This window comes from Ictidomys tridecemlineatus, chromosome 7 (assembly GCF_052094955.1).
Source record: "Ictidomys tridecemlineatus isolate mIctTri1 chromosome 7, mIctTri1.hap1, whole genome shotgun sequence".
Classification (NCBI taxonomy): domain Eukaryota; kingdom Metazoa; phylum Chordata; class Mammalia; order Rodentia; family Sciuridae; genus Ictidomys; species Ictidomys tridecemlineatus.
In genome coordinates this window covers 189,594,174-189,620,807 of record NC_135483.1, presented here as the reverse complement: position 1 = coordinate 189,620,807, position 26,634 = coordinate 189,594,174, and the positions used below count along the sequence as shown (strand labels likewise).

General features: G+C 39.3%; 1 protein-coding gene across 1 annotated transcript in view; it reads left to right on the top strand.

The window, feature by feature from the left end:
- Dner (delta/notch like EGF repeat containing) overlaps positions 1-26,634 on the top strand; it is a 296,027-nt gene that overhangs the window by 207,489 nt on the left and 61,904 nt on the right. Inside the window, exon 8 of the mRNA XM_021727111.3 lies at positions 25,362-25,586. Within this exon, the coding sequence (XP_021582786.2) occupies positions 25,362-25,586 (225 nt within the window). The remainder of the gene's footprint in view (positions 1-25,361; positions 25,587-26,634) is intronic.

The following is a 26,634-nucleotide window of genomic DNA, read 5'->3' as shown; positions in this document are numbered from 1 at the left end:
TATGAATATATAGCTGGGTGAGATGGTGTGCACTTGTAATCCCAGCTGTTCAAGAGGCTGAGGCAGGAAGATTGAAAGTCTGAGGCCAATCTGAGATCCCCACCTAAAAAAAATGTGTGTGTGTGTGTGTGTGTGTGTGCGTATATGTATTGACATTTAAATATATAGTATTATAATAAAGGATATGTGTATATATACTATATAATGATATTATAATCATATTGTGATATGTAACATACATTATAATAATATTATATACATACACACATGCATATATATGAATATATTTAGATATATATGTGAATAAAATCTGAATACTACTGTTCAGACACCATCATCCCCCCCGCCCAGGGATTGGAAGAACACCACATGAATTAATAAAGGAAACCAATAAAGACAAAGCAATAGGGCGTCTCTCAGTTCTGCAGGTATGACCATTCTCGTTGTGCCTAGCTTGGACTCACCTCCTGGCATCTACCTGCTACAGAAGGTAGTCAGAGACCAAAGCAAGAATATGGGCTTCATGGTCTGTTCTGGGAAATATTATTTATCCAATATATTTAAAAACATTAACATTTTAAATGCTAAAATGTTTAAAAATGAAACGTTTTCCAGCTGGGAGGGTGGATATGTGGCATTTGGTGGTCTGCCTTGCCCTGGGGTGGTGCAGGGAAGTGATGCAGAGCCTGGGGACCAGTCCTCTCTGTCCTGAAACTGCCAGAGCATGGCGTCGGCTTGGCTATGGGATCCTGAAGTTCTTTGAACACAGAAAACCCCACGGCCAGTGTGGAGAGTTGGTGTCCTTCCCTGCCCAGAAGCTCCAAGGCTGGCCCAGTGATGAAGCCCAGAGCGGAGAGGTTTGGAATGTGGGTTTTACACTACATTGTTTAGGTCTGAAGTCTGCACCAGCTTCTTGTGTCAAACTCCCTTACTTCTCTGAGGCTCATTTTTCTCAATTACTCAAATGGGGATACTAGTCTACACTGCATACCAAGTTGGTGCAAATACCAAGAGCTGCCTAAGGTCAGCCATCACGTTGCATCATGATTAAACAGTTGCATCTCCTGAGTGGGTCACATAATTTTTATCTCTTCCAGCCTTCATTTTCTGGTTGTAAAATGGTGACAGTTGACTACTACCTTCAGGGCCCTTATTCCTCAAAGTCTTTGACTCAGGTATGTCAGCTTAGGAGCCTCTTGCTGAGTCAATAAATCCATCTTGCTTCAAGTCATGTTTATAGACAAAAGGGAAGGCCTGAGGTTTAAATCTTTATATTGGCCCAAAGGTCCTGTAGGTTAAATCCCGTTGCAACGAGCTCCAAGGGTTTATCCAAACTATTTGGTTTTCCTGCATTTTATAGCCTTGGGAATCCTCCTGTCTAACTCAGATTTCAGTGGTAACACTTTTCATCGTAAAGGGATTTACAGGCAATAACAACACATGTCATAAAAGTTATCTCTGAAATAATGTGTATTGTTCCAAAACAAGGCATGTGACCTCATCACATGAGGGCTGGGCTTCCCGTAGTTGTGGGATCTGGTTGTGTCTTGCAGTGTCTCACATGTGTGACCTCCATGAGATCCCTCTCTTACAACCCCGTGACACTGTGCGCTTACCTAAGAAACACACCACGTGTCCCCATAAAATCAACAGGCCCAGCTAAAATGCTGTTCCTCTTTTAAAACTGGCCATTGTCTCTGGATCACCTCTCCATTCAGGAATCTGAGCCCCTGAGATGCAGGGTGCTCCACGTGGTGCATTCTGTCACCTTTTAGGGACCAAAGGGAGTGCGAGGACGTAAGTGCCAGTGGGATTCGATGACCCCTTGCTGTGGGCTGGTGAATTTTTGTTTCATAACTTAGTTCCTATTTTCTGTCTTCCTTTCTTTTCTCACATACAGCACAGTTTCTCTGACGTAGTTTAAGTAGAAATTCTGCAGGGAATTCTGTCCGCTTGCTTCTTCCCATTAGCAGTGGGGAGGCAGCTGCTCTCCTCAGGGTGGCCGGGCTCCTGCCTCAGCTTCCGCAGCTCTACCTGAGGGAACCTGCAGGTGGCAGTCAGAAGTGACCAAGTAATGAACAAACAAAGAAATAACCATAGATTGATGTTTTTCTTTCTAAAAAGAGGATACGCTTCACAGATGAACACAAATTTTGGAGTTTTCCAGGTGTGTGTCCAGATCTGCACAGGACGATTCTTTAGCATTCTTACAACTTCTTAGCTTTAAAATCCAGGTGAATGTCTGAACTTCAACTATTGTGTTTTTCTTATGGCTCATATGATAACAAGGGCACCAGCAGTGACAATGACAGCACTGATGACATCTGTTGATGGTTGGGTGCTCTTCGTGTGCTGAACCCTGTGTTTGCCCTTTGAAGTTCCTATTCAGTGTGATTCTGTGGTCAACAGCTGAAGCTCAGGTAGACTTTGCTATCTCCATCACTTAGTTCCTGGTGACCTTGGGCAAGTTACTTTAACTCTCCTTGACTCCTTGTCCCCTCCTAGAGAGTGAAGTACTATTAGAACCTATCTCATGGGGTTGTTCTAAGGTTTTAGTGAGCTCCGAGTTTACAGTGTTTAGAATAGTGCCTAACAGAGCACAGGTGATCGATACCTGTCACTGTTCATCACTGTGACAGCCGTACAGGGAGATGTTATTGCTTCATTTCACAGGTGAATCAAGAGGCCCAAGGTCCTAGTGGACCCAGGATATAAATCCTCATTTGACTCGGAGGTCCACATTCTCTGTGCGCAGCAGGTTCTCCCGGATCGTGTACAGTCCCCTCTGAGAGCTGTGTGGATGCACCTCCAATGTCCCTTGGTAGACGCTAAGCTCCCTGCGGGCAGCGATGCTAAGTGCTCTTGTGTCTCTTAGAGTGCTCAGCATTTAGGTACATGAGAGACATTTTTTCAGTGAGTGTATGGGTAGATAACTCCATCTTGTTCCAACAAAAGCACTCTAAACAGGAGGACACTCCCACGTAGCCAACATGGATTAATCAACAACCAATAAAGGAAACAGGTGGCTCTCTGTGGCTAGACTCATTGCAACCCAGTCGTGACAGCAGGGAGGAGGCTTGACCTCTTTGGTCTGTTGTCAGTGCCTCATTCATGCTTGGTTTGGGGCCATCCAGAGACTTGGGCAAGGCAAGACTTGCAGAATTTGGGGGTCCCCTTCTCTGATTCTCTTCTTCTCCAAGACCCTCCCTCACTCCTCATGGTGAAGCTGTCCCAGGTTCCTTCACTGGGTTCCTGTGGACAGAAGGCACAGCTTTAGCAGGGCACAGTGGTGTATGAATGTGATCCCCGCCACTCAGGAGGCAGGAGGACCACAAGTTCGAGGCCAGCCTAGGCAACTTAGCAAGACCCTGTCTCAAAAGAGCAACAACAAAAAAGGGCTGGGGATGCAGCTCAGGAGCAGGACCACTTCCTGGTGTGCATGAGACCCTGGGTTCCATCCTGTTACCCTCCACCACCCTCCACACACACACACACACACACACACACACACAGCCTCAGTGCTGGTGTCTGAGGCTCCCAGGTCACAATCATAGCTGTGGCCTCCCTTGATGGTCACACACAAAACTTGCCCCAGGCTGCCTCCCATTGGACTCCCTCCCCAAGGTGCTGCTCTGCCTCCCTGCAGGGCCTTGTGGTTGTGGGTTCTGTTTGGGGTCTGGAGTTTGTAGTTGTCTTTTGTGGGAAGGCCTGACTGCGGGACACTTTTTTCTCTATCCCAGAAACAGGACATTGTTCTTAAACACCACAAAATCCCTTACAATAGAAATGAAGAAAAGTGAAGAGAATTTTAATTTTTATTCGCAGCAGCAGAATCTGTGTCCTCACACACATCCCTCTTTAGACCACAACGGTGGAGAAGGCTGGAGGGACAGTTTTGTCCTTCACGTGGATCAGAATGTTATGGGATGCAGTTCTGGGCCTTATTCGGAACCGTCCAGGTCCGGGTTGTGACTCCCGAAAGCTTCCTAAGGTTGAAGCTCAGACTCACCCCCAGAGGAAGGAGACCAAACGCCAAGCCCCCGAGTGAAAGTGTGTTCTGCTGATGACCCCATCAGATTTCAGCTTTGGTTAAATACACCTCTCTCTGCCTCTGTTTTTCCAACCTAAATTCGTCTCCCCTGACCTAGTGTCACACAGGCAGAGGGAGGTGAAGACACTTCTGCTCACCTCTTTCTCCAGACAGGCATTCTCCCACTGTTCTTTTCAATCGTCCCATTTAGGTTCGGTTGTAGTTTACAGGAAGAATTTGTCACTTTTACAGTCCCCTCCTCACTTTCAAATCCCAAACGGTCCACACCAAGTGGTATTTCCCGTCACGACGGCCCAGGGCATCCACATGGGACTGTGTATTAGCCACTGGCCATTTGACTACATTTGACCATGGGCTGCTGGTCTGCCACAGGCCAGGACATTATGCAGCACTTTAAGTCATTTTTAGCATTTTCCCTCAATTACTGAAGTCTGTGCTCAAATGAGCTCAAAGCAAAAAAGAAAAGTTCCCATGACCAGAAGAAGTGTCCTTAATGGCTGAGCTTTATTCCATCACGTGAATGTGGCACAAGGCATTTAATGAAAGATCTAATCACTCACACACTGTTTGTGGGTCACCATCCTGGTGGCAGTTACGGTGGCAGTCACCAGACACACTTGGCTTGGCCTCATGGGTCATGTGGACAGTGACCACAAGAGACAGGTGGACAGGAGGACTGGGATGGGGCAGGGCTCTTTTAAGTTGAGCCCTCTCACCCAGGCGGGGGTTGGGGAGTGTCGGGAAGGGTTTCCAGGGAAGCGAGGTTCAAACAGATCTGCAGGAGAGAGCAGGTGGAGTGCAGCAGAACCCAGTGCAGAATGAGATGGGGAAGGTGTGCGGCTGAGAGGGAAGATGTCGGCCCAGGCAGCCCTTTCAACAGCCCAGGGAAGGGACTGGACGTCACCCGGGAGTCTGCAGGAGGGCAGCTTGAGTGGGCTTGGCAGGGGAAGGGAAGAATCTGTTTGACATTTAAGCTGAGAATTAATACCTAAGGAGGGGCCAGGTTTGTAAGCAGGCAGGAGGGGGAACTTCCAGGCAGTGGAAACAGCCTGTAGCAGGACGCTAGCAGTGGCTTGTTATTTCTGGGAACTGAATGGTCACCCCTGGGGCCAGCTGCTTGCCTGAGGCTTAGACTGCTCAGCTGGGGTCAGAGCACACAAGGCCTGTCCAGGGAAGGGATTTCAGATTTTATTCCAGGAACAATTGGAAGCATGATCATGTTTACGTTTTGAGAAAATGATTGCCATTGCTCTTTGGAGACTTGGTCGCAGGGGTAAGCTGGAACAGGAGTGCTGTCAGAGGAAATGGTTGTATTAGGGGAGAAATAATTTGTGACTTTGGCTAGGATGGTGGCAGCTGAGACGAAGCCAAGTGTGTGAGTTAAATTGTTAACATTTTTCAGTTCCTTATTGCTAGTGAATAGAAATAGATATATTTTGGAGATGATATATATGAATAGATATATATTGTAAGATTCGCTGATGGATTGGTTGGACATTGGAGTTGAGAGAGGAAACTATCAGGATGGTGACAGGTTTTGACTCAAACCATTTGCCAAGGCAGCAAATCATGAGTTAAGTTTTAAATGCCTCTACACATTATTTCTTCCATGTGAGTTGTTTTACATTGTCAGCAAAATTGCCAGTATCACTTTATTCCATATTTTCCCTTATGAATGTTGCATAAATTCCTGACATCTAGATAGCTTTCTGACAATATACAGAGTGATTTCATTGTCTCATAATTTAAAATCTTTTGGTAATAGATTCTTTTGGTCTTCGCTATCTGATTTTCAAGTTGCATATTCCTCAAGGATGTTTTCTTTTTATTTACCTAATAAATATTCAGCAGGCATGTTCATATAAATATTGGTTCAAATATGAAATTAGAAGTAATAGTCTAGTAGCTAAATTATATATTTTTTGTATTAACCCCTCAATCCTTAGTACGTTTCTTTTGTAGTTCTATTTTATTTATTTTCCATTTTGATCCTCAAATCTTTCATCCTTTTCTAATTATCATATCATTATTATAATCAGTTGTTTTAAATCTCTTGACTGCTGACATTGCTTCCATATGATTGAGATCCAGTTTTTCTCTGGATCTATTGCATTTTCTTTCTGACATTTCCTAATGTGCATCCTCTGAGATCTGTACAACTTGAAATAAACTACTCCCTATAATACATATTGCAGATTTCATCATTCTCTTTGCACTTTTCGGTTAACATTATCAAACAGTTTTTCATCTCCTACTCTTCAAAGAAGATTGTACATCTGAATATATTGTCTCACGACCATCTAGTTAATACTACATATTATTCTCCTATTATAGTTTCTTAATCTGTAGTCAGTTCGGAAGCACTACTATTATATTCATCACTTAAGTTACAGTATTCCACAAAACTCCACTCCATTTGTTCTTAATACACAGCTCTTCATGTTTTCTTCGTGTTTTGAATGTGTCCTTGGTAGGGCTTGAACATTTGTTTTTCAACACTCTTGCTTTTGTCACAAGAACAAGTTTGGTTTCTGCAAGGAGATTTATTATTTATTCACTAACCAAGCAAAGATCTTAAAGGGTTATGTTACTAAAAATAGAAACCTTACCCAAGGATATCTAAAATAATCTAATTTAGGGTCATAACATCATACTTCAAAACGGAACAAAGCAGAGTGGTTCCTATCATTGGAGATGAAGTTTACAACTCTTTACATAATGTACGTCTGTGTCTAAACATTGAGAGTGAGAGTGGGGAGATGAAGGGAAGGGAGAAGACATAGTGATGGAAAATCTTGGTTCATTTTTAGTCTGTCTTGGAAAGATGAATTCTGTTCTGAGTCTCAGCTACAGATGACCTGAAATCTTGCAGCATGGTGTCCTAATTATAACCTAGTTAATATTTGTTATTACTTTAATGCTGTGAATCTGTGTTCTCTTTCTCTTTTCTTAAAGTATAGCTAAAACCACTTGATGTGTATAGCTGTCCTTTTATTTGAGGAAATGAGACAAATGAGGAAGTTGAGACATATAAAAACTAGTTACTCGATTGGAATGACATAGTTTATCAACTAGAGTTTGATTTAGTTTCAACTAATAGAAACCTCAAATAACAGATATGGAAGTAAGTCAGTTTGGGATGAATTTAGATCTTAACAATTTCAAGACTTCTGATCCATGAACATGGTATAGCTCTTCATTTTTGGGGAGTTTTTAATGTTTTGTAGTTTTCAGTGTAAAGGTCTTGCATACCTTTTGTTAAACTTACTTCTGTTTTATCTTTTTTTGATACTATTTATAAAGGACATTTAAATTGTTAACATTTTTCAGTTTCTTATTGCTAGTGAATAGAAATAGAATTGATTTTTTATAGTGACTTTGTATCCTGATACTTTGCTAAATTTACTTATTAGTTTCCATAATTTTTTATTTTTTGGAACTGGGAATTTAACCCAGGGGTGCTCTACCACTGAGCTATACAACAGAATGCATTACAATTCATATTACACATATAGAGCACAGACCTCCAATCCTTTTTAATTTATTTTGAGAAAGGGTTGCACTAAGTTGCCCAGTCTGACCTCAAACTTGCAATCTTCCTGCCTCATCCTCCTGAGTCACTAGGATTACTGGCATGTACTACTGTGCCAACTAGTTTCCACAATTTTTGCTTTTTTTGTATTTTCATCATATAAAATAATAGATTGGCAAATAATAAGAATCTTGATTATTTTCCCTTTACATGCTTTATCTTTTTTACTTGCCTGACTGTATGTAGCAAAACTTCTATGATATGTTGCTGAAATATACAGCCTTACTTTGTTCTCTATCTTAAGGAATAAGTATTTTTTATAACATAATTAAATATGGATGTTACTTTAAGTTTTTTGTATATGTCTATAAGATGGAGTAAATTACCTCCTATTTTAGTTTGCTGAGAGTGTTTTCTTTTTTAAAAATAATGAATGGATATTAAATTTTGTCTATGATTTTTCTATACCTATTGAAATGATTGACTTGTATCATGTACACATGAAAGAAATAAATTATTCAAATTTTGCAAACAATAACTCATTTTGTCCATTTAGTCTACCAGTTAGTGAGAAAGAGTCCTTCTCTAATGATTTCTATTTCTACTGCAGTTTTTTCTTTCATATATCTTGAAGCTATCTTATTAGGTACTTACACATTTTGGACAGTTAAATCTTCCTGGTAAATTGCCTACTTTTCACATTAGACATCTCTTTTATGTCTGATAACACAACTAGTCTTGAAGTCTACTTCTCTGTTATTAAAAGAGCCATGTCAGCTTTCTTAACCTTTCTTTTTCATGTTTTCCCCATTTTTTGCCTCCATTTTTATGTTTTTTTAAATATATTTAAAGTGTTCTTTTGGAGAATATATAGATAGGTTTTACTTTTTCTAATACAGTTTGACAATTTCTGCCTTTGAATTAGAATGTTGGTCCGTTTACATTCAGTGTAATCATTGATGTGTTGGATCTAAGTCTAAGCCATTGCCATTTATTTTATCTATCTGTCTATCTGTCTATCTGTCTATCTATCTATCTATTACTTTGCCAAACTTCTTTTGGGAAAAGAGAGCATCTTAAAAATATTGTATTTCCTCAGTTGGATTTGTAGCTATACTGCTAGTTTTTTTTTTCTTTTTTAATTTTGTGGTTGTTTCTCTTTTGTTTCTAGAGGCTTTCCTGAGGACTAAAGCACGCAGCCTTAACTTATCAGAATCACTTCATGCAAAGTGTATAATTTAAAGATGGTGTGATTTTACTAACATCCCCTCATTCTTTGTCCTTGTTATAACATGACTGTTCATGCTATAACATGCTATGAATGTTAAAACATCATAAGTCAGTGTTTGTATTTCTGCTTTTAACTGTTATTTTTGAAGAAATTAATAAAAGAAAATAATTAATATTTACCTGCTAAATGTACCATTTCCAGGGCTCCTCATTTCTTCTTGAAGATCTGAGTTTCCATTTATTGCACTTCCATTCAGCTTAAATAACTTTCCTCGATATTTTTGTTGTGCGGATAGCTCTGCTGGAAACAAATTCTTTCAGCTATTCTTTATCAGAAAATATCTTAATTTACCCTCATAATTTTCCTTAGAAGTAGAATTCCAGTAGACAGTTTTATTTTTCTCAAAGATGTCATATCTTTTGCTTCCAGACACCCCAGTGGCAAGTCATTGGTCATTGTGAATGTAGGTATTGTGAATTTTCCTCTGACGCCTATTAGTATTCGTGCTCTTTCTCTGTTTTTCTCCCTCCATTTTCATCAGTTTGACTATGATATTCTTGAGTATTCTCTTTGAATTTAAGTCATGACGCCTGTGACCCAGACAGTGGATGAGGGAAAGGACAAAAGTAAAGACCAGAGGGTTCATGCCACATGTCTTAAGAAGTTTCCTCAGAAATGGTCTCAGGACATTCCCACTTGCACCTCCCTGTCCTGGATGGAATCTCGGGTCTATATGTGGCGGCAGGAGAAACTGGTGAATGTCGTCATTATTCTGCGATGGGAGCAGAAGTTCTATGACTAAGGGAAGTTGGGAAATGGACATGAGGACAACAACTTCTCTCACATGTAGCCACTGAGAATTTGGGTAAAATCCTGGAGCACCTGTTTCCCTGTTCTGGGCCTTTCTGCTACACCCCAGACGTGGATTGTTACAGCAGCGTATTACTTGGGATCTAGTATTTTGGATTAGACTGTGTCTAAATACCATGTCTGCCCTTTACTAGCTGTGTAACCTCAGGTGATGTACTTGGTCTTTCTGTGCCTAATCCCCTACCTGAATATGAAGAAATAACGGTCCATACAGGGTTGACGTGGGAGCTGAGTCAGTCCAGTCAGATGCCTGGCACAGTGCCTGCTCACACACGGGCTTGCTGTCAACACATAGTTGGCACAGGCTGTCCTGAGCCCAGGCAGAGATCTCGGGGACGCTCCTGCCTGCGTCTCTCAGCTGTTGTGCCAGGACTTCATCCTCCTTCACCAGCCTCACGGGGTGGCCCAGTCACTGTGCGTGTTCAAAGAGCAGTGTGTGAGCACTTCCTGGTTCCAGAGACACCCCGCTGAGGGACTCACGAAAAAGTGAAATTGGATCATGTTCTAGAGACTGACTAACAGGCCTAACAGACTCTGAATGTACAGGCAGATTGAGGTTTCCCAGAATCACCCCCCACAGCAAAGAGGACCGGCCTCTCTCGGACACCTTGTACCACCTTATTTAACCCTAGGAGTCCACACCATTCCTAGGCAAGGAAATTAAAGCCAAAGAATAAGGGAACTTCTGTCTCCCTGGGATTCGATGGCATTAGCCAACCCCTCTTTGTCTGCCCTTTTACCTTCCCAACTCCTAGAAATCACTTTTTCCACTCAGGTCAGCTCTTTTTAGCTGCCACGTGTGAGAGAGAATATGTGTTATCTGTCTCTTTGTGTTTGGCTCCTTTCACTTAATGTCCTCTACTTCTGTCCATCCTGCTACAAAGGTCAGGGCTGCGCTCTGTATGGCCAGCACTCTGCTGTGAATATGGACATCTTCTTCATCCACTCGTGCCCTGGTGGGCCCCTAGGTTGTTCTGCAGTCTAGCCATTGTGAGTTGTGCTGCAGTAACCAGGGCAGTGCAGGTATCTCTTTGGTTTGCTGATTCCATATCCTTTGGATGTATGCCCAGAACTGACATTACAAACCAGATGGTAAGATTACCTATTTCTTGTTCACTTTTTGAGTTTCTTATGTGTTCTGGACATTAATCCTGTGTTCGATAAATAGTTGGCAAATATTTTCTCCCATCCTGTAGGTTGTCTCTTCACTGTTGATTGTTTCCTTCATTCCACAGAAGCTTTTTAAAACATTTGGTATAATCCCATTTATTTATCTTTAATTTTCTGTGATTTTGGGGTCATATCCAAAATACCATTGCCTATACTGATGTCTTAAAGTGTTTCTTTGAGAAGTTTCATAGTTTCAGGTCTTAAATCGAGGTCTGTGTTCCACTCAGTTGACTTTTTTACGTGGTAGCAGACCAAGGTCAAGTTTGAGCCTTCTGCATGTGGATATCCAATGTTCTTTGCTCATTTATTCCAAAGGATGTCCTTTCTCCAGTGCGTGTTTTTGGCACCTTGGTTGAGGATCGGTTGGCATGGGGTGTATTTCTGGGATTTCTCTTCTGATCCACTGGTCTAGGTGGGGCTGTGCTCTTCTGGTTACTCTGGGGTGTTTGGAAGTCAGGTGTTCGACTGCCTCCCGCCTTGTTCTTCAGGTTCAAGATTGCTTTGGCTATTTGGGGTCTTCTGTGTTTCCATGTGAATGTTTTTTCCTTCTATAAAGAATATCATGGTATTTTGATGGGTATTACATTGGCTCTGTGAACTGCTTTGGGTAGTACAGATGGTTTAACAATATTAATTCTTTGAACCTAAGAACACATGAGGTCTTTCTAGATTTTTGTGTCATCTTCAATTTCCCTCACCAGCGTTTTATAATCTCCATCATCTAGATCTTTCATGTCCTGGGTTAAATGTATTCCTAGGGACTTTATTATTTATAGCTGTTGTGAAGAGAATTGCTTTCATGTTTTCTTCCTCAGCAAGTTTGTTATTTTTTATTTTATTTTATTTTATTGTTTTTATTGGTTGTTCAAAACATTACAAAGCTCTTGACATATCATATTTCATACATTAGATTCAAGTGGGTTATGAACTCCCATTTTTACCCCAAATACAGATTGCAGAATCACATCGGTTACACATCCACATTTTTACATAATGCCATATTAGTGACTGTTGTATTCTGCTACATTTCCTATCCTCTACTACCCCCACCTCTCCCCTCCCATCTTCTCTCTCTACCCCATCTACTGTAATTTATTTCTCTCCTTGTTTTTTTCCCATTCACCTCACAAACTTTTATATGTAATTTTGTATAACAATGAGGGTCTCCTTCCATTTCCATGCAATTTCCCTTTTCTCTCCCATTTCCTCCCACCTAATGTCTCTGTTTAATGTTAATCTTTTCCTCCAGCTCTTCCTCCCTGTTCTGTTCTTAGTTGCTCTCATTATATCAAAAATGATATTTGGCATTTGTTTTTTAGGGATTGGCTAGCTTCACTTAGCATAATCTGCTCTAGTGCCATCCATTTCCCTGCAAATTCCATGATTTTGTCATTTTTTAGTGCTGCATAGTACTCCATGGTGTATAAATGCCACATTTTTTTTAAAATCCATTCATCTATTGAAGGGCATCTAGGTTGGTTCCATAGTCTAGCTATTGTGAATTGTGCTGCTATGATCATTGATGTGGCAGTATCCCTATAGTACGCTCTTTTAAGGTCCTCAGGGAATAGTCCAAGAAGGGTGAAAGCTGGGTCAAATGGTGGTTCCATTCCCAACTTTCCCAGGAATCTCCATACTGCTTTCCAAATTGACCACACCAATTTGCAGTCCCACCAGCAATGTACAAGAGTACCCTTTTCCCCACATCCTTGCCAGCACTCGTTGTTGTTTGACTTCGTAATGGCTGCCAATCTTACTGGAGTGAGATGGTATCTTAGGGTGGTTTTGATTTGCATTTCTCTGATTGCTAGAGATGGTGAGCATTTTTTCATGTACTTGTTGATTGATTGTATGTCCTTCTCTGAGAAGTGTCTGTTCAGGTCTTTGGCCCATTTGTTGATTGGGTTATTTGTTATCTTATTGTTTAATTTTTTGAGTTCTTTGCATACTTTGGATATTAGGGCTCTATCTGAAGTGTGAGGAGTAAAAATTTGTTCCCATGATGTAGGCTCCCTATTTACCTCTCTTATTGTTTCTCTTGCTGAGAAAAATCTTTTTAGTTTAAATAAGTCCCATTTGTTGATTCTTGTTATTAACTCTTGTGCTATGGGTGTCCTATTAAGGAATTTGGAGCCCGACCCCACAATATGTAGATTGGAGCCAACTTTTTCTTCTATCAGACGCAGAGTCTCTGATTTGGTATCAAGCTGCTTCATCCATTTTGAGTTAACTTTTGTGCATGGCGAGAGGAGGGGATTCAGTTTCATTTTGTTGCATATGGATTTCCAGTTTTCCCAGCACCATTTGTTGAAGATGCTATCCTTCCTCCATTGCATGCTTTTAGCCCCTTTATCAAATATAAGATAGTTGTAGTTTTGTGGATTGGTTTCTGTGTCTTCTATTCTGTACCATTGGTCCACCCGCCTGTTTTGGTACCAGTACCATGCTCTTTTTGTCACTATTGCTCTGTAATATAGTTTGAAATCTGGTATCGCTATACCGCCTGATTCACACTTCCTGCTTAGCATTGTTTTTGCTATTCTGGGTCTTTTATTATTCCATATGAATTTCATGATTCTTTTATCTATTTCTACAAGAAATGCCATTGGGATTTTGATTGGCATCGCATTGAACTTATAGAGAACTTTTGGTAATATCGCCATTTTGATGATGTTAGTTCTGCCTATCCATGAACAGGGTATATTTTTCCATCTTCTAAGATCTTCTTCAATTTCTTTCTTTAGGGTTCTGTAGTTTTCATTGTATAAATCTTTCACCTGTTTTGTTAGGTTGATTCCCAAGTATTTTACTTTTCTTGAGGATATTGTGAATGGGGTGGTTTTCCTCATTTCCATTTCAGAAGTTTTGTCACTGATATACAGAAATGCCTTTGATTTATGCGTGTTGATTTTATATCCTGCCACTTTGCTGAATTCATTTATTAGTTCTAGTAGTTTTTTTTTAGACCCTTTTGGGTCTTCTAGGTATTGAATCATGTCACCTGCAAATAGTGATAATTTAAGTTCTTCTTTTCCTATTTTTATGCCTTTAATTTCTTTCGACTGTCTAATTGCTCTGGCCAGTGTTTCAAGAACTATATTGAATAGAAGTGGTGATAGAGGGCATCCCTGTCTTGTTCCAGATTTTAGAGGGAATGCCTTCAATTTTCTTCCATTCAGAATGATGCTAGCCTGAGGCTTAGCATAGATAGCTTTTACAATGTCGAGGTAATTTCCTGTCATCCCTAGTTTTTCTAATGTTTTGAACATAAAGGGATGCTGTACTTTGTCGAATGCTTTTTCTGCGTCTATCGAGATGATCATATGGTTCTTATCTTTATGTCTATTGATGTGGTGAATAACATTTATTGATTTCTGTATATTGAACCATCCTTGCATCCCAGGGATGAATCCTACTTGATGATGGTGCACAAATTTTGATGTGTTTTTGTGTCGGATTCGCCAGTATTTTATTGAGGATTTTTGCATCTAGGTTCATTAGAGATATTGGTCTGTAGTTTTCTTTCTTTGAGGTGTCTTTGTCTGGTTTCAGAATCAGGGTGATGTTGGCCTCATAGAATGAATTTGGCAGAGCTCCCTCTTTTTCTATTTCCTGAAATAACTTGAAAAGTATTGGTATTAATTCTTCTTTAAAGGTTTTGTAAAACTCTGCTGTATACCCATCCGGTCCTGGGCTTTTCTTGGTTGGTAGTCTTTTGAGTGCTTCTTCTATTTCATCCATTGGTATTGGTCTGTTCAAATTGTGTGTATCCTCCTGACTCAGTCTGGGCAAATCATATGACTTAAGAAGTTTATTATGTCTTCACTATCTTCTATTTTATTGGAATATAGGTTTTCAAAATAATTCCTAATTATCTTCTGTATTTCTGTAGTATCTGTTGTGATGTTGCCTTTTTCATCCCGTATGTTAGTAATTTGAGTTCTCTCTCTTCTCTTTGTTAGCATGGCTAAGGGTCTGTCAATCTTACTTATTTTTTCGAAGAACCAACTTTTAGTTTTGTCAATTTTTTCAATAGTTTCTTTTGTTTCCATTTTGTTGATTTCCTCCCTGATTTTAATTATTTCTTGTCTTCTGCTACATTTGCTGTTGTTTTGCTCTTTCTTTTCTAGGGCTTTGAGATGAAGTGTGAGCTCATTTATTTGTTGGTTTTTTTCTTTTTTTGAGGAATGACCTCCAGGCGATGAATTTCCCTCTTAAAACTGCTTTCATTGTGTCCCATAGATTCCGATATGTTGTGTCTGTATTTTCATTTATCTCTAAGAATTTCTTGATTTCCTCCTTTATGTCTTCTGTAACCCATTGATCATTCAGTAACATATTGTTCATTTTTCATGTGATGAAGGATTTTTCCTTCCTTCTTTTATCACTGATTTTCAGTTTCATTTTATTATGATCAGATAAAATCTCCACCTCTTTATATTTACTGAGGGTTGCCCTATGGCATAATATATGTTCTATTTTTGAGAAGGATCCATGTGCTGCTGAGAAAAAAGTATATCCACTTGATGATGGTTGATATATTCTATATATGTTAGTTAAGTCTAGGTTATCGATTGTGATATTGAGTTCTATAGTTTCTTTATTCAACTTTTGTTTGGAGGATCTGTCCAATGGTGAGAGAGATGTGTTGAAGTCACCCATAATTATTGTGTTGTGGTCTATTTGATTCTTGAACTTGAGGAGAATTTGTTTTATGAACATCACAGCACCATTATTTGGTGCATAAATATTGATAATTGTTATGTCTTGTTGGTGAATGGTTCCTTTTAACAGTATATAATGTCCTTCCTTATCCCTTTTGATTAACTAAGTGTTGAAGTCGATTTTATTCGATATGAGGATGGCCACCCCTGCTTGTTTACGAAGACTGTGTGCGTGGTATATTTTTTCCCAACCCTTTACCTTCAGCCTGTGTATGTCTTTTCCAATCAGATGTGTCTCCTGGAGGCAGCATATTGTTGGATTTGTTTTTTTAATCCATGATACCAGCCTATGTCACTTTATTGGAGAGTTTAAGCCATTAATGTTTAGAGTTACTATTGATATATGGTTTGTACTGCCAGCCATGTTTGATTATTTATCTTTTTTTTTTTTTAATTTAGTTTGTTTCTCCATGATTAGCTTCCCCCCGGCCCTCTGTCTTCACCGAGGCACTTCCCACTGATGGTTTTGGTTATTGTTTTTCATTTCTTCCTCGTGTAGTATTTTGCTCAAGATGCTTTGCAATGCTGGTTTTCTGGCTGCAAATTCTTTTAACTTTTGTTTATCATGAAAGATTTTTATTTTGTTATCATACCTGAAGCTTAATTTTGCTGGATACAAAATTTTTGGTTGGCATCCATTGTCTTTCAGTGTTTGAAATACATTGTTCCAGGATCTTCTCGCTTTCAGCGTCTGTGATGAAAAATCCCTTGTTAATCTTTTTGGTTTACCCCTGAATGTAATCTACCTCCTTTCTCTTGTAGCTTTTAATATTTTCTCTTTGTTTTGTATATTGGCTATCTTCATAACAAAGTGTCTTGGCATTGGTGTACTGTGATTTTGTGTGCTCGGTGTCCTGTATGCATCTACAATTTGTATATCCGTTTCCTTTTTTATTTCTGGAAAGTTTTCTATAATTATTTCATTCAGCAGGTTGCTCATTCCCTTGGTTTGAACCTCTATACCTTCCTCTATCCCGATGACTCTTAAATTTGTTTTTTTCATGTTATCACATATCTCCTGGATGTTTTTCTCGTGATTTTTTACCAGCCTTTCTGAGTTGGCTAGACTCTTTTCAAGATGATATATTTTGTCTTCATTATCTGACATTCTGGCTTCTACTTGCTCCACTCTGTTAGTGATACTCTCATTTGAGGTTTTAATTTGATTTATAGTTTCCTTCACTTCTAGAATTATTGTTTGTTTTTTTTTTATAATCTCAATCTCCTGATAAAGATGCTTAACTTCTTCTTTTATCTGTTTGTGTAATTCATTTTCAATGTGTTCTTTCACTGTTTGAATTTGCTGTCTCATATCCTCTTTAAGGTTCTATTTCATCTGTCTAAGTTATTCCTTGAGTTCTTTATATGACCATTTTTCTGATGACTCTAGGTCCTCCTGAATATTTAGGCTGTCCTGCATTGTTTGTACTCCTTTTCTTCCTTGCTCTCTTTCATGCTGCTCATGTTACTTCTTGTTCTGTTTGACTGCTGAGTTACTGTTGACTCCTATAAATTTATTTGATGCTTGGGAGGAAAGGTATTAGAAGGGAAGGGAAGAAGTCACTAAAGAGAATGAGAGTAAGCAGGTAGAATTTAAGGAAGGGGGAATAAGAAAATTGAAAAGAAATGGAAAGACAAAAGAAAAAATATAAAAGAAAAAAAGAAACCATGAGCAGAACATATAATATAAAATATAAAAGAAAAAAAGAAACCATGAGCAGAACATCCAAGAATTATGGGACAATATCAAAAGACCAAATTTAAGAGTCATTGGGATACAGGAAGGCACAGAGCTCCAAACCAAAGGAATAAACAGACTATTCAGTGAAATTATACGAGAAAACTTCCCAGACTTGAAGAATGAGACAGAATCACAAATCCTAGAAGCCTACAGGACGCCGAATGTGCAAAATCATAAGAGATCCACACCTAGACACATTATAATGAAGATGTCCAACATACATAATAAGGAGAGAATTTTAAAAGCTGCAAGAGAAAGAAAGCAGATTACATTTAGGGGCAAACCAATCAGGATAACAGCTGATCTCTCAACACAGACTCTGAAAGCTAGAAGATCCTGGAATAATATATTTCAAACACTGAAAGAAAATGGGTTCCAACGAAGAATTGTGTATCCAGCGAAATTAAGCTTCAGGATGGAAGATGAAATTAAAACCTTCCATGATAAACAAAAGTTAAAAGAATTCGCAGCTAGAAAACCATCTCTTCAAAAAATCCTTGGCAAAACATTACAGGAAGAGGAAATGGAAAATAACATTGAAAACCAACAATGGGAGATAGGACAATAAAGGGGGGAAAGTAGTCAAAGAGGATAACAAATCAGGTTTAGTAACATCAACAAACAAATGCTAGAAGAACAAATCATATCTCAATAATAACCCTAAATGTTAATGGCTTAAACTCACCAATTAAGAGACACAGGCTAGTAGAATGGATCACAAAACAAGACCCAACAATATGCTGCCTACAAGAGACGCATTTGATAGAAAAAGATATTCATAGACTGAAGGTGAAAGGTTGGGAAAAATCATACCACTCATATGGAATGCGGAAACAAGCAGGAGTGTCCATACTCATATCTAATAAAATAGATTTCAAGCCAAAGTTAATCAAAAGGGATAAAGAAGGACACTTCATACTGCTCAAGGGAACCATACACCAACAAGACATAACAATCATAAATATATATGCCCCAAATAATGGTGCAGCTGTGTTCATCAAGCAAACTCTTCTCAAGTTCAAGAGTCTAATAGACCAACATACAATAATCATGGGAGACTTCAACACACCTCTCTCACCACTGGACAGATCTTACAAACAAAAGTTAAATAAGGAAACTATAGAACTCAATAACACAATTAACAACCTAGACTTAATTGACATATATAGACTATACCACCCAAAATCAAGTAGTTACACTTTTTTCTCAGCAGCACATGGAACCTTCTCAAAAATAGACCATATATTATGTCACAGGGCAACTCTTAGACAATATAAAGGGGTAGAGATAATACCATGCATCTTATCTGATCATAATGGAATAAAACTGAAAATCAATGATAAAAGAAGGAAGGAAAAATCAAGCATCACTTGGAGAATGAACAATAGGTTACTGAATGATCAATGGGTTTTAGAAGACATCAAGGAGGAAATTAAAAACTTCTTAGAGTTAAATGAAAACACAGACACAACATCTCGGAATCTATGGGACACATTGAAAGCAGTTCTAAGAGGAAAATTCATTGCTTGGAGTTCATTCCTCAAAAAAAGAAAAAACCAACAAATAAATGATCTCATACTTCATCTCAAAATCCTAGAAAAAGAAGAGCAAAACAACAGCAAAAGAAGTAGAAGGCAAGAAATAATTAAAATCAGAGCTGAAATAAATGAAATTGAAACAAAAGAAACAATTGAAAAAATTGACAAGACTAAAAGTTGGTTCTTTGAAAAAATAAATAAAATTGACAGACCCTTAGCCATGCTAACGAAGAGAAGAGAGAGAACCCAAATTACTAGCATACGGGATGAAAAAGGTAATATCACAACAGACACTTCAGAAATACAGAAGATAATCAGAAATTATTTTGAATCCTTATACTCCAATAAAATAGAAGATAGTGACGGCATAGATAAATTTCTTAAGTCTTATGATCTGCCCAGATTGAGTCAGGAGGATATAGACAACCTAAACAGACCAATAACAATAGAGAAAATAGAAGAAACCATCAAAAGATTACCAATTAAGAAAAGCCCAGGACCGGATGGGTATACAGCAGAGTTTTACAAAACCTTTAAAGAGGAACTAACACCAATACTTTTCAAGCTATTTCAGGAAATAGAAAAAGAGGGAGAACTTCCAAATTCATTCTACGAGGCCAATATTACCCTGATTCTGAAACCAGATAAAGACACTTCAAAGAAAGAAAACTACAGACCAATATCTCTAATGAACCTTGACGCAAAAATCCTCAATAAAATTCTGGCGAATCGGATTCAAATACATATCAAAAAAATTATACACCATGATCAAGTAGGATTCATCCCTGGGATGCAAGGCTGGTTCAATATACGGAAATCAATAAATGTTATTCACCACATCAATAGACTTAAAAATAAGAATCATATGATCATCTCGATAGATGCAGAAAAAGCATTCGACAAAGTACAGCATCCCTTTATGTTCAAAACTCTAGAAAAATTAGGGATAACTGGAACATATCTCAACATTGTAAAAGCAATCTACGATAAGCCACAGGCCAGCATCATTCTGAATGGAGAAAAATTGAAGGCATTCCCTCTAAGATCTGGTACAAGACAGGGATGCCCTCTCTCACCACTTCTGTTCAACATAGTCCTCGAAACACTGGCCAGAGCAATTAGACAGTCGAAAGAAATTAAAGGCATAAAAATAGGAAAAGAAGAACTTAAATTATCACTATTTGCAGATGATATGATCCTATACCTAGCAGACCCAAAAGGGTCTACAAAGAAGCTATTAGAGCTAATAAATGAATTCAGCAAAGTGGTAGGATATAAGATCAACACGCATAAATCAAAGGCATTCCTGTATATCAGCGACAAATCCTCTGAAATGGAAATGAGGACAACTACTCCATTCACAATATCCCCCCAAAAAATAAAATACTTGGGAATCAACCTAACAAAAGAGGTGAAAGATTTATATAATGAAAATTACAGAACCCTAAAGAGAGATATTGAAGAAGACCTTAGAAGATGGAAAAATATACCCTGCTCATGGATAGGCAGAACTAACATCATCAAAATGGCGATATTACCAAAAGTTCTCTATAAGTTCAATGCGATGCCAATCAAAATCCCAATGGCATTTCTTGTAGAAATAGATAAAAGAATCATGAAATTCATATGGAATAATAAAAGACCCAGAATAGCAAAAACAATGCTAAGCAGGAAGTGTGAATCAGGCGGTATAGCGATACCAGACTTCAAACTATACTACAGAGCAATAGTAACAAAAACAGCATGGTACTGGTACCAAAACAGGCGGGTGGACCAATGGTACAGAATAGAGGACACAGTAACCAATCCACAAAACTACAACTATCTTATATTTGATAAAGGGGCTAAAAGCATGCAATGGAGGAAGGATAGCATCTTCAACAAATGGTGCTGGGAAAACTGGAAATCCATTTGCATCAAAATGAATCTGAATCCCTATCTCTCGCCATGCACAAAAGTTAACTCAAAAGGGATCAAGGAGCTTGATATTAAATCAGAGACACGGCATCTGATAGAAGAAAAAGTTGGTTATGATCTACATACTGTGGGATCGGGCCCCAAATTCCTTAATAGGACACCCATAGCGCAAGAGTTAACAACTAGAATCAACAAATGGGACTTACTCAAACTAAAAAGTTTTTTCTCAGCAAAAGAAACAATAAGAGAGATAAACAGGGAGCCTACATCCTGGGAACAAATCTTTAATCCACACACTTCAGATAGAGCCCTAATAACCAGAATATACAAAGAACTCAAAAAATTAGACAATAAGATAACAAATAACCCAATCAATAAATGGGCCAAGGACCTGAACAGACACTTCTCAGAGGAGGACATACAATCAATCAATAAGTACATGAAAAAATGCTCACTATCGCTAGCAGTCAGAGAAATGCAAATCAAAACCACCCTAAGATACCATCTCACTCCAGTAAGATTGGCAGCCATTAGGAAGTCAAACAACAATAAGTGCTAGAGAGGATGCGGGGAAAAGGGCACTCTTGTTCATTGCTGGTGGGACTGTAAATTGGTGCAGCCAATTTGGAAAGCAGTATGGAGATTTCTTGGAAAGCTGGGAATGGAACCACCATTTGACCCAGCTATTCCCCTTCTCGGTTTATTCCCTAAAGACCTAATAAGAGCATGCTACAGGGACACTGCTACATCGATGTTCATAGCAGCACAATTCACTATAGCAAGATTATGGAATCAGCCTAGATGCCCTTCAATAGATGAATGGATAAAAAAAATGTGGCATTTATACACAATGGAGTATTACTCTGCATTAAAAAATGACAAAATCATAGAATTTGGAGGGAAATGGATGGCATTAGAGCAGATTATGCTAAGTGAAGCTAGTCAATATTTAAAAAACACATACCAAATGACCCCTTTGATGTAAGGGGAGTAAACAAGGACAGGGTAGGGACGAAGAGCTTGAGAAGAAGATTTACATTAAACAGGGATGAGAGGTGGGAGGGAAAGGGAGTGAGAAGGGAAATCGCATGGAAATGGAAGGCGATCCTCAGGGTTATACAAAATGATATATAAGAGGAAAGGAGGGGTAAGACAAGATAATATAAATGGAAGAAATGATTTACAGTAGAAGGGGTAGAGAGAGAAAAGGGGAGGGGAGGGGAGGGGAGGGGAGGGGGGATAGTAGAGAATAGGACAGACAGCAGAATACATCAGACACTAGAAAGGCAATATGTCAATCAATGGAAGGGTAACTGATGTGATACAGCAATCTGTATACGGGGTAAAGTTGGGAGTTCATAACCCACTTGAATCAAACTGTGAAATATGATGTATTAAGAACTGTGTAATGTTTTGAACGACCAATAAATAAAAAATAAATAAAAAAATAAAAGAAAAAAAGAAAAAAATTTAAAAACTAATAAAAAATTAGAATTAACAACATAATAAAAAAATTTTAAAAAATTTAAAAAAACAACAAAAAAAGAAAATGAAAAAAAAACCCAAATTAAAAAAAAATAATAATAAATGCAGTCTTAGAGTTTGATTAACTTCTCTTCCAGTAGGTGGAGCTGTGCCCACTGGGCCAAGCTCCTCCTCTCAATACACGGGAACCAATCACTGTGCAGCAGCTCTTCCTCCCAGACTGGGCGGGTCTCCAATCCTGAGTGTCTAGGGCCTTCTCTTGCGTTTCCTCAAGCCAGGCCCCGCTCACCTGTGACGCTCACCACAATACTGGCTACACGCCTGGTCTGCTGCTCCCAGGAGCCCTATTTTCATGGACGACTGGGCACACTCTCCCTGCTTGCCCTTCCCTCAGACCCTAAGGTTGTGGAGCTTGGGGCTGAGAACCCTCAGCGAATTTTGCTTGCCCTCTGGTAGCCACGCCCCCGTAGCTGGTGCAAGAGACCTCAGTGGTCAGCATTGGTGGGAGCGGTAGCCGGGAGTTCCGTGCCGTGGGTCCCACATGACTCCTGATTCCCTCGGTTTGGCTATCGCGCTCATGGGAGAGCTGGGAGGGGCCCTTAAGGTTTCCTCGCTGGGGGAGAGGGAAGGCTAGGGGGTTACACACCTGTCGCCGCTGGTTTCAATGAAGTTATCTCCTCTGCCACATTCTGGTGACGTCAGTTCTCTGCCATGGTGGTATCCCATGCAAATGGTGACAGTTTGTTTCCTTTGCTGGGTGACCAATGCAACGGGTACGTCCTGACTGGCTCTCCCAATCCCCATTTCAATCAATTTCAGTGGCCACTGCCTATGAAGGCTCGGTTGGCTTTAACCTCCGTAGGTTCAGAAGGGCCGACCAGTTGTTTCAGCGTGATCGTTTAGTGCTGAGGCCCAGCAGTTTGTCTGCGGGAAGCAGGCGAACGGGAGCTTGAATTCAGCCGATCCGGGCTAGGTGTGTATTCTGAGAGGCCCAGACTGTTCACCCCAGATCCTCGTCAGCTCAGCATTGCCTAGTGATCCTGAGCAAACAGCATTTAGACGGTTTACGACTCCCTATGCCCACGCAGCTGAAGAGGTCAGAGACTTGATCTCTCCGCACCCGCCGCCATGTTCAGCAAGTTTGTTATTGATATATAAAAATGCTATTGACTTTCACATGTTGATTTTGCTTGCTGCAACCTGGAGTTGTTTTGTCAGTTCTCATAGCCTTTAAGTGGAAATTCCCCCTTTAATTTTTCTTAGATAATAAGATAAAAACTTAAGTTCCTATCCAACTGAACATAAATTTTGTGTTAACTTGGTCATTTTTTCCCCAAAACTTATTTCTTCATATTAAGGGGAAAAAAAAACAGGTTTAATTACCTTCAGTGTTGTACACAATTAGAAAATGGAAACATGACTCTGATACATTTTCTAGACACAGATAAGAATAGCTAATTTTATTTTGTTCTAAGATGAAGAGGTTTGAGATATTGTCCTGATTTGAAAATAGCATGTCACATAGTGACGATAACATAGAGTGCTGTTGTTTATTGATAAGCCTTCAGGTGTCTTCTTTTCAATGAGAATAAAATGGAATACATCTCAGGAAGGAGAGAATTATATTTCACTCCTTGTTCATTCTCACTGTGGAGAATTCAAGTATTTTTAAAACCCATGGTATGGTACATTTTAAGTATCATTCCTAAAATTTAAAGGCTGTCATGAACTCTACCCAATGTTGAATAGCATTGTATTTGAAATTTTTTTCTATTTCTATGTAGAGTACTATCAAGTTGAATATGCCAAATATGATAGTGCTTCCAATAATTAAATCTGGAAGCTATTTTTGTTTGTTTTATATATTTGCTATGTCCTTAACAATTACTATAAAAATGGCCAATTTTGCTAAGGAGATCGGAGCACAATGCATCAGTATAAACTTAATACAAGTATACGTGAGCAAATTTATTTAATTCTTCTTTCTACGATTTAAATTACCTTCATTTAATTTTCAGATTACTCTTAAAGTATTAGAAGAAGTATAGGTTTTATCCAAAGCATTGTTCACTGCCCATAGAAATACAGATGCACATATGTATGTATACATCATGTTTAATGAGACAAACACCCAGAGAAAACAAAATAAAAATTCCCTACACAATTACCAAATTTAAAAATGTAACAGCTTTCCATAATTTTTACACACTGTAAACTACATTCATGTTAAGTGTGTAAATTCCATACCATAAACTCATCCTCTCAAAGCCTATACTTCAGTGTTGGGCAGTCATCTCCACCCTTCAGTTTACAATGTCTCCTTCTGTCCCAATAGATCACCCCTGCCCATGGCCGTTGGTCCCACATCAACCACAGCATTTGTCCATCTGCTTTCTGCATTTAAGTGTCCTTCCTCTGGACATGCTGTGTAAAGGGAATATACTTTGTCACCTTTCGTGTCTGGCTCCTTCTCCTGGTCTGTGCTGTTGAGGTTCCTGGATGTCATAGCACCTGTGGGTGCTGGTTACTTTTTATTCCCTGAATTGCTGTGCATTGTACGGACATGCAGTACCATTTTTGTGGGTTTCAATAGCCAACTTGTAAAAAAAAATATGTATTGAATAAACCAAATCAAGGTCAAAGGGATAGGAATAGGAGATTTTTTTAGTGCTTGTTATTTTATACGGTTTTAATTTTTGAAATTAAGGATCGTGTCTTATCTGTTAAAGCAAAGTGAAGAATGTGTATAAACAAGACAGTAAAGCCTTACACTGATCCAAATCCTGCCTTCCTTTAGAGAATTCCCATCAATTTATTTTAAGCATTATTCAAGAATATACATGCGCACCTACACACATGCATGTAAATATACACATGCACACATAATGTGGGCATCAAAGCAGACATATGTTTTATATTAGAACAAAAGGAGAATGTGGAGCTTAGTATTTTAACACAGAAAGCAAAGCTAAGAAAAGCAAAGGGATTAATGAGCTAATCCACTCACAATGAAGAAAAGGGAAAATCTGTGGACTCCATTTGTTGGTTGCTATGTGCAAACTTGTTTTCATTTCTTAAAGGCCCCTCTGTGTTGTCTTGCAGGATACTTTGGTTCTGCTTGTGAAGAGAAGGTGGACCCTTGTGCCTCGTCACCGTGCCAGAACAATGGCACCTGCTACGCAGACGGGGTGCACTTCACCTGCAGCTGCAGCCCAGGCTTCACGGGGTCCACCTGTGCCCAGCTCGTTGACTTCTGTGCCCTCAGCCCGTGTGCCCACGGCACGTGCCGCAGTGTGGGCACCAGCTACAAATGTCTCTGTGACCCAGGTTGGTGCCGCCCATAGACCACACACCTCTTCTTTCCTCAATCTCAAAAGACTGTTCGTTTTTCTTTTGCATCTGAGTAAATGTCGTCCCTCGGGATGTAAATAGAAGTAAATTCTACTCAATTATGGCACACTGTCGACTACATTAGGCAGGGCTTTAAAAATATCGTTTCCCCTTTTCATGACTGTTGCATGACCAATTCACATTCATTTCAGAAAACTTAGAATATTCACGAAAGCACCAATGGAGAAAATTAAAAGGCTTCATCTTATAACAGGGCAATTATTTTTAACAATTGCCTATAGGCCATTCCAGAGCTTTTAGTGTATGGTTTACCTTTTACTGTTGTGTGCTTAAATGGACAGAATAGGCTTTCCTATTTTAGTGTGTGCATGAAAAGTGAAATGTGCCATCTCTTAAAATTCTTACTCTGTGCATAGTCTGCTACCCTCTGACTTCCTGTATAAACGTTCAGAAGCTTTACCTTTTTATTGTATGAATGTCTTTTTTCATTTGTAATACCAATTTTTAATCATGGAAGTTTTGATACTCGGAGATCAGAGTGATTACTAGTTGCAATTTGTGTCTTTCCAACCTTCTGGTGTGGTCTGAAAAGAATTCATGGATTGCCCTTTCTTCTTTCTCGTTTCCATTCTGCCCACGTCTCCATTCTTGTATGAGCTAGCTTTTTAGAATGCTTCACACACACACCCCCCTGACCAGGCAGCATGGCTGGTTTTGTTTGATTTGAGCTCTGCCATGTGCCTGGGATGCCTCACTGGGAAACCTCTGGGGCTGAGATTTCTTCTTCCGGGTTCCAGCCATCCCCCACGATATTACTTTTGCAGTTCTACACCATGAGGCAGTCCTGCACTGAAAATGACCTTTCGGTAAACAGAGGGCACATGCAATGGCATCCTGTCAGATGATGCATCCTCCTGGATCCTAGCTGTTTTAGCTTGTGCAGGGAACTACTCTGATGTCCAGATAGTGACAGACTCGCCACTCCTCAGCATGTATCCCATCCCTAAGTGACACATTACTGTAT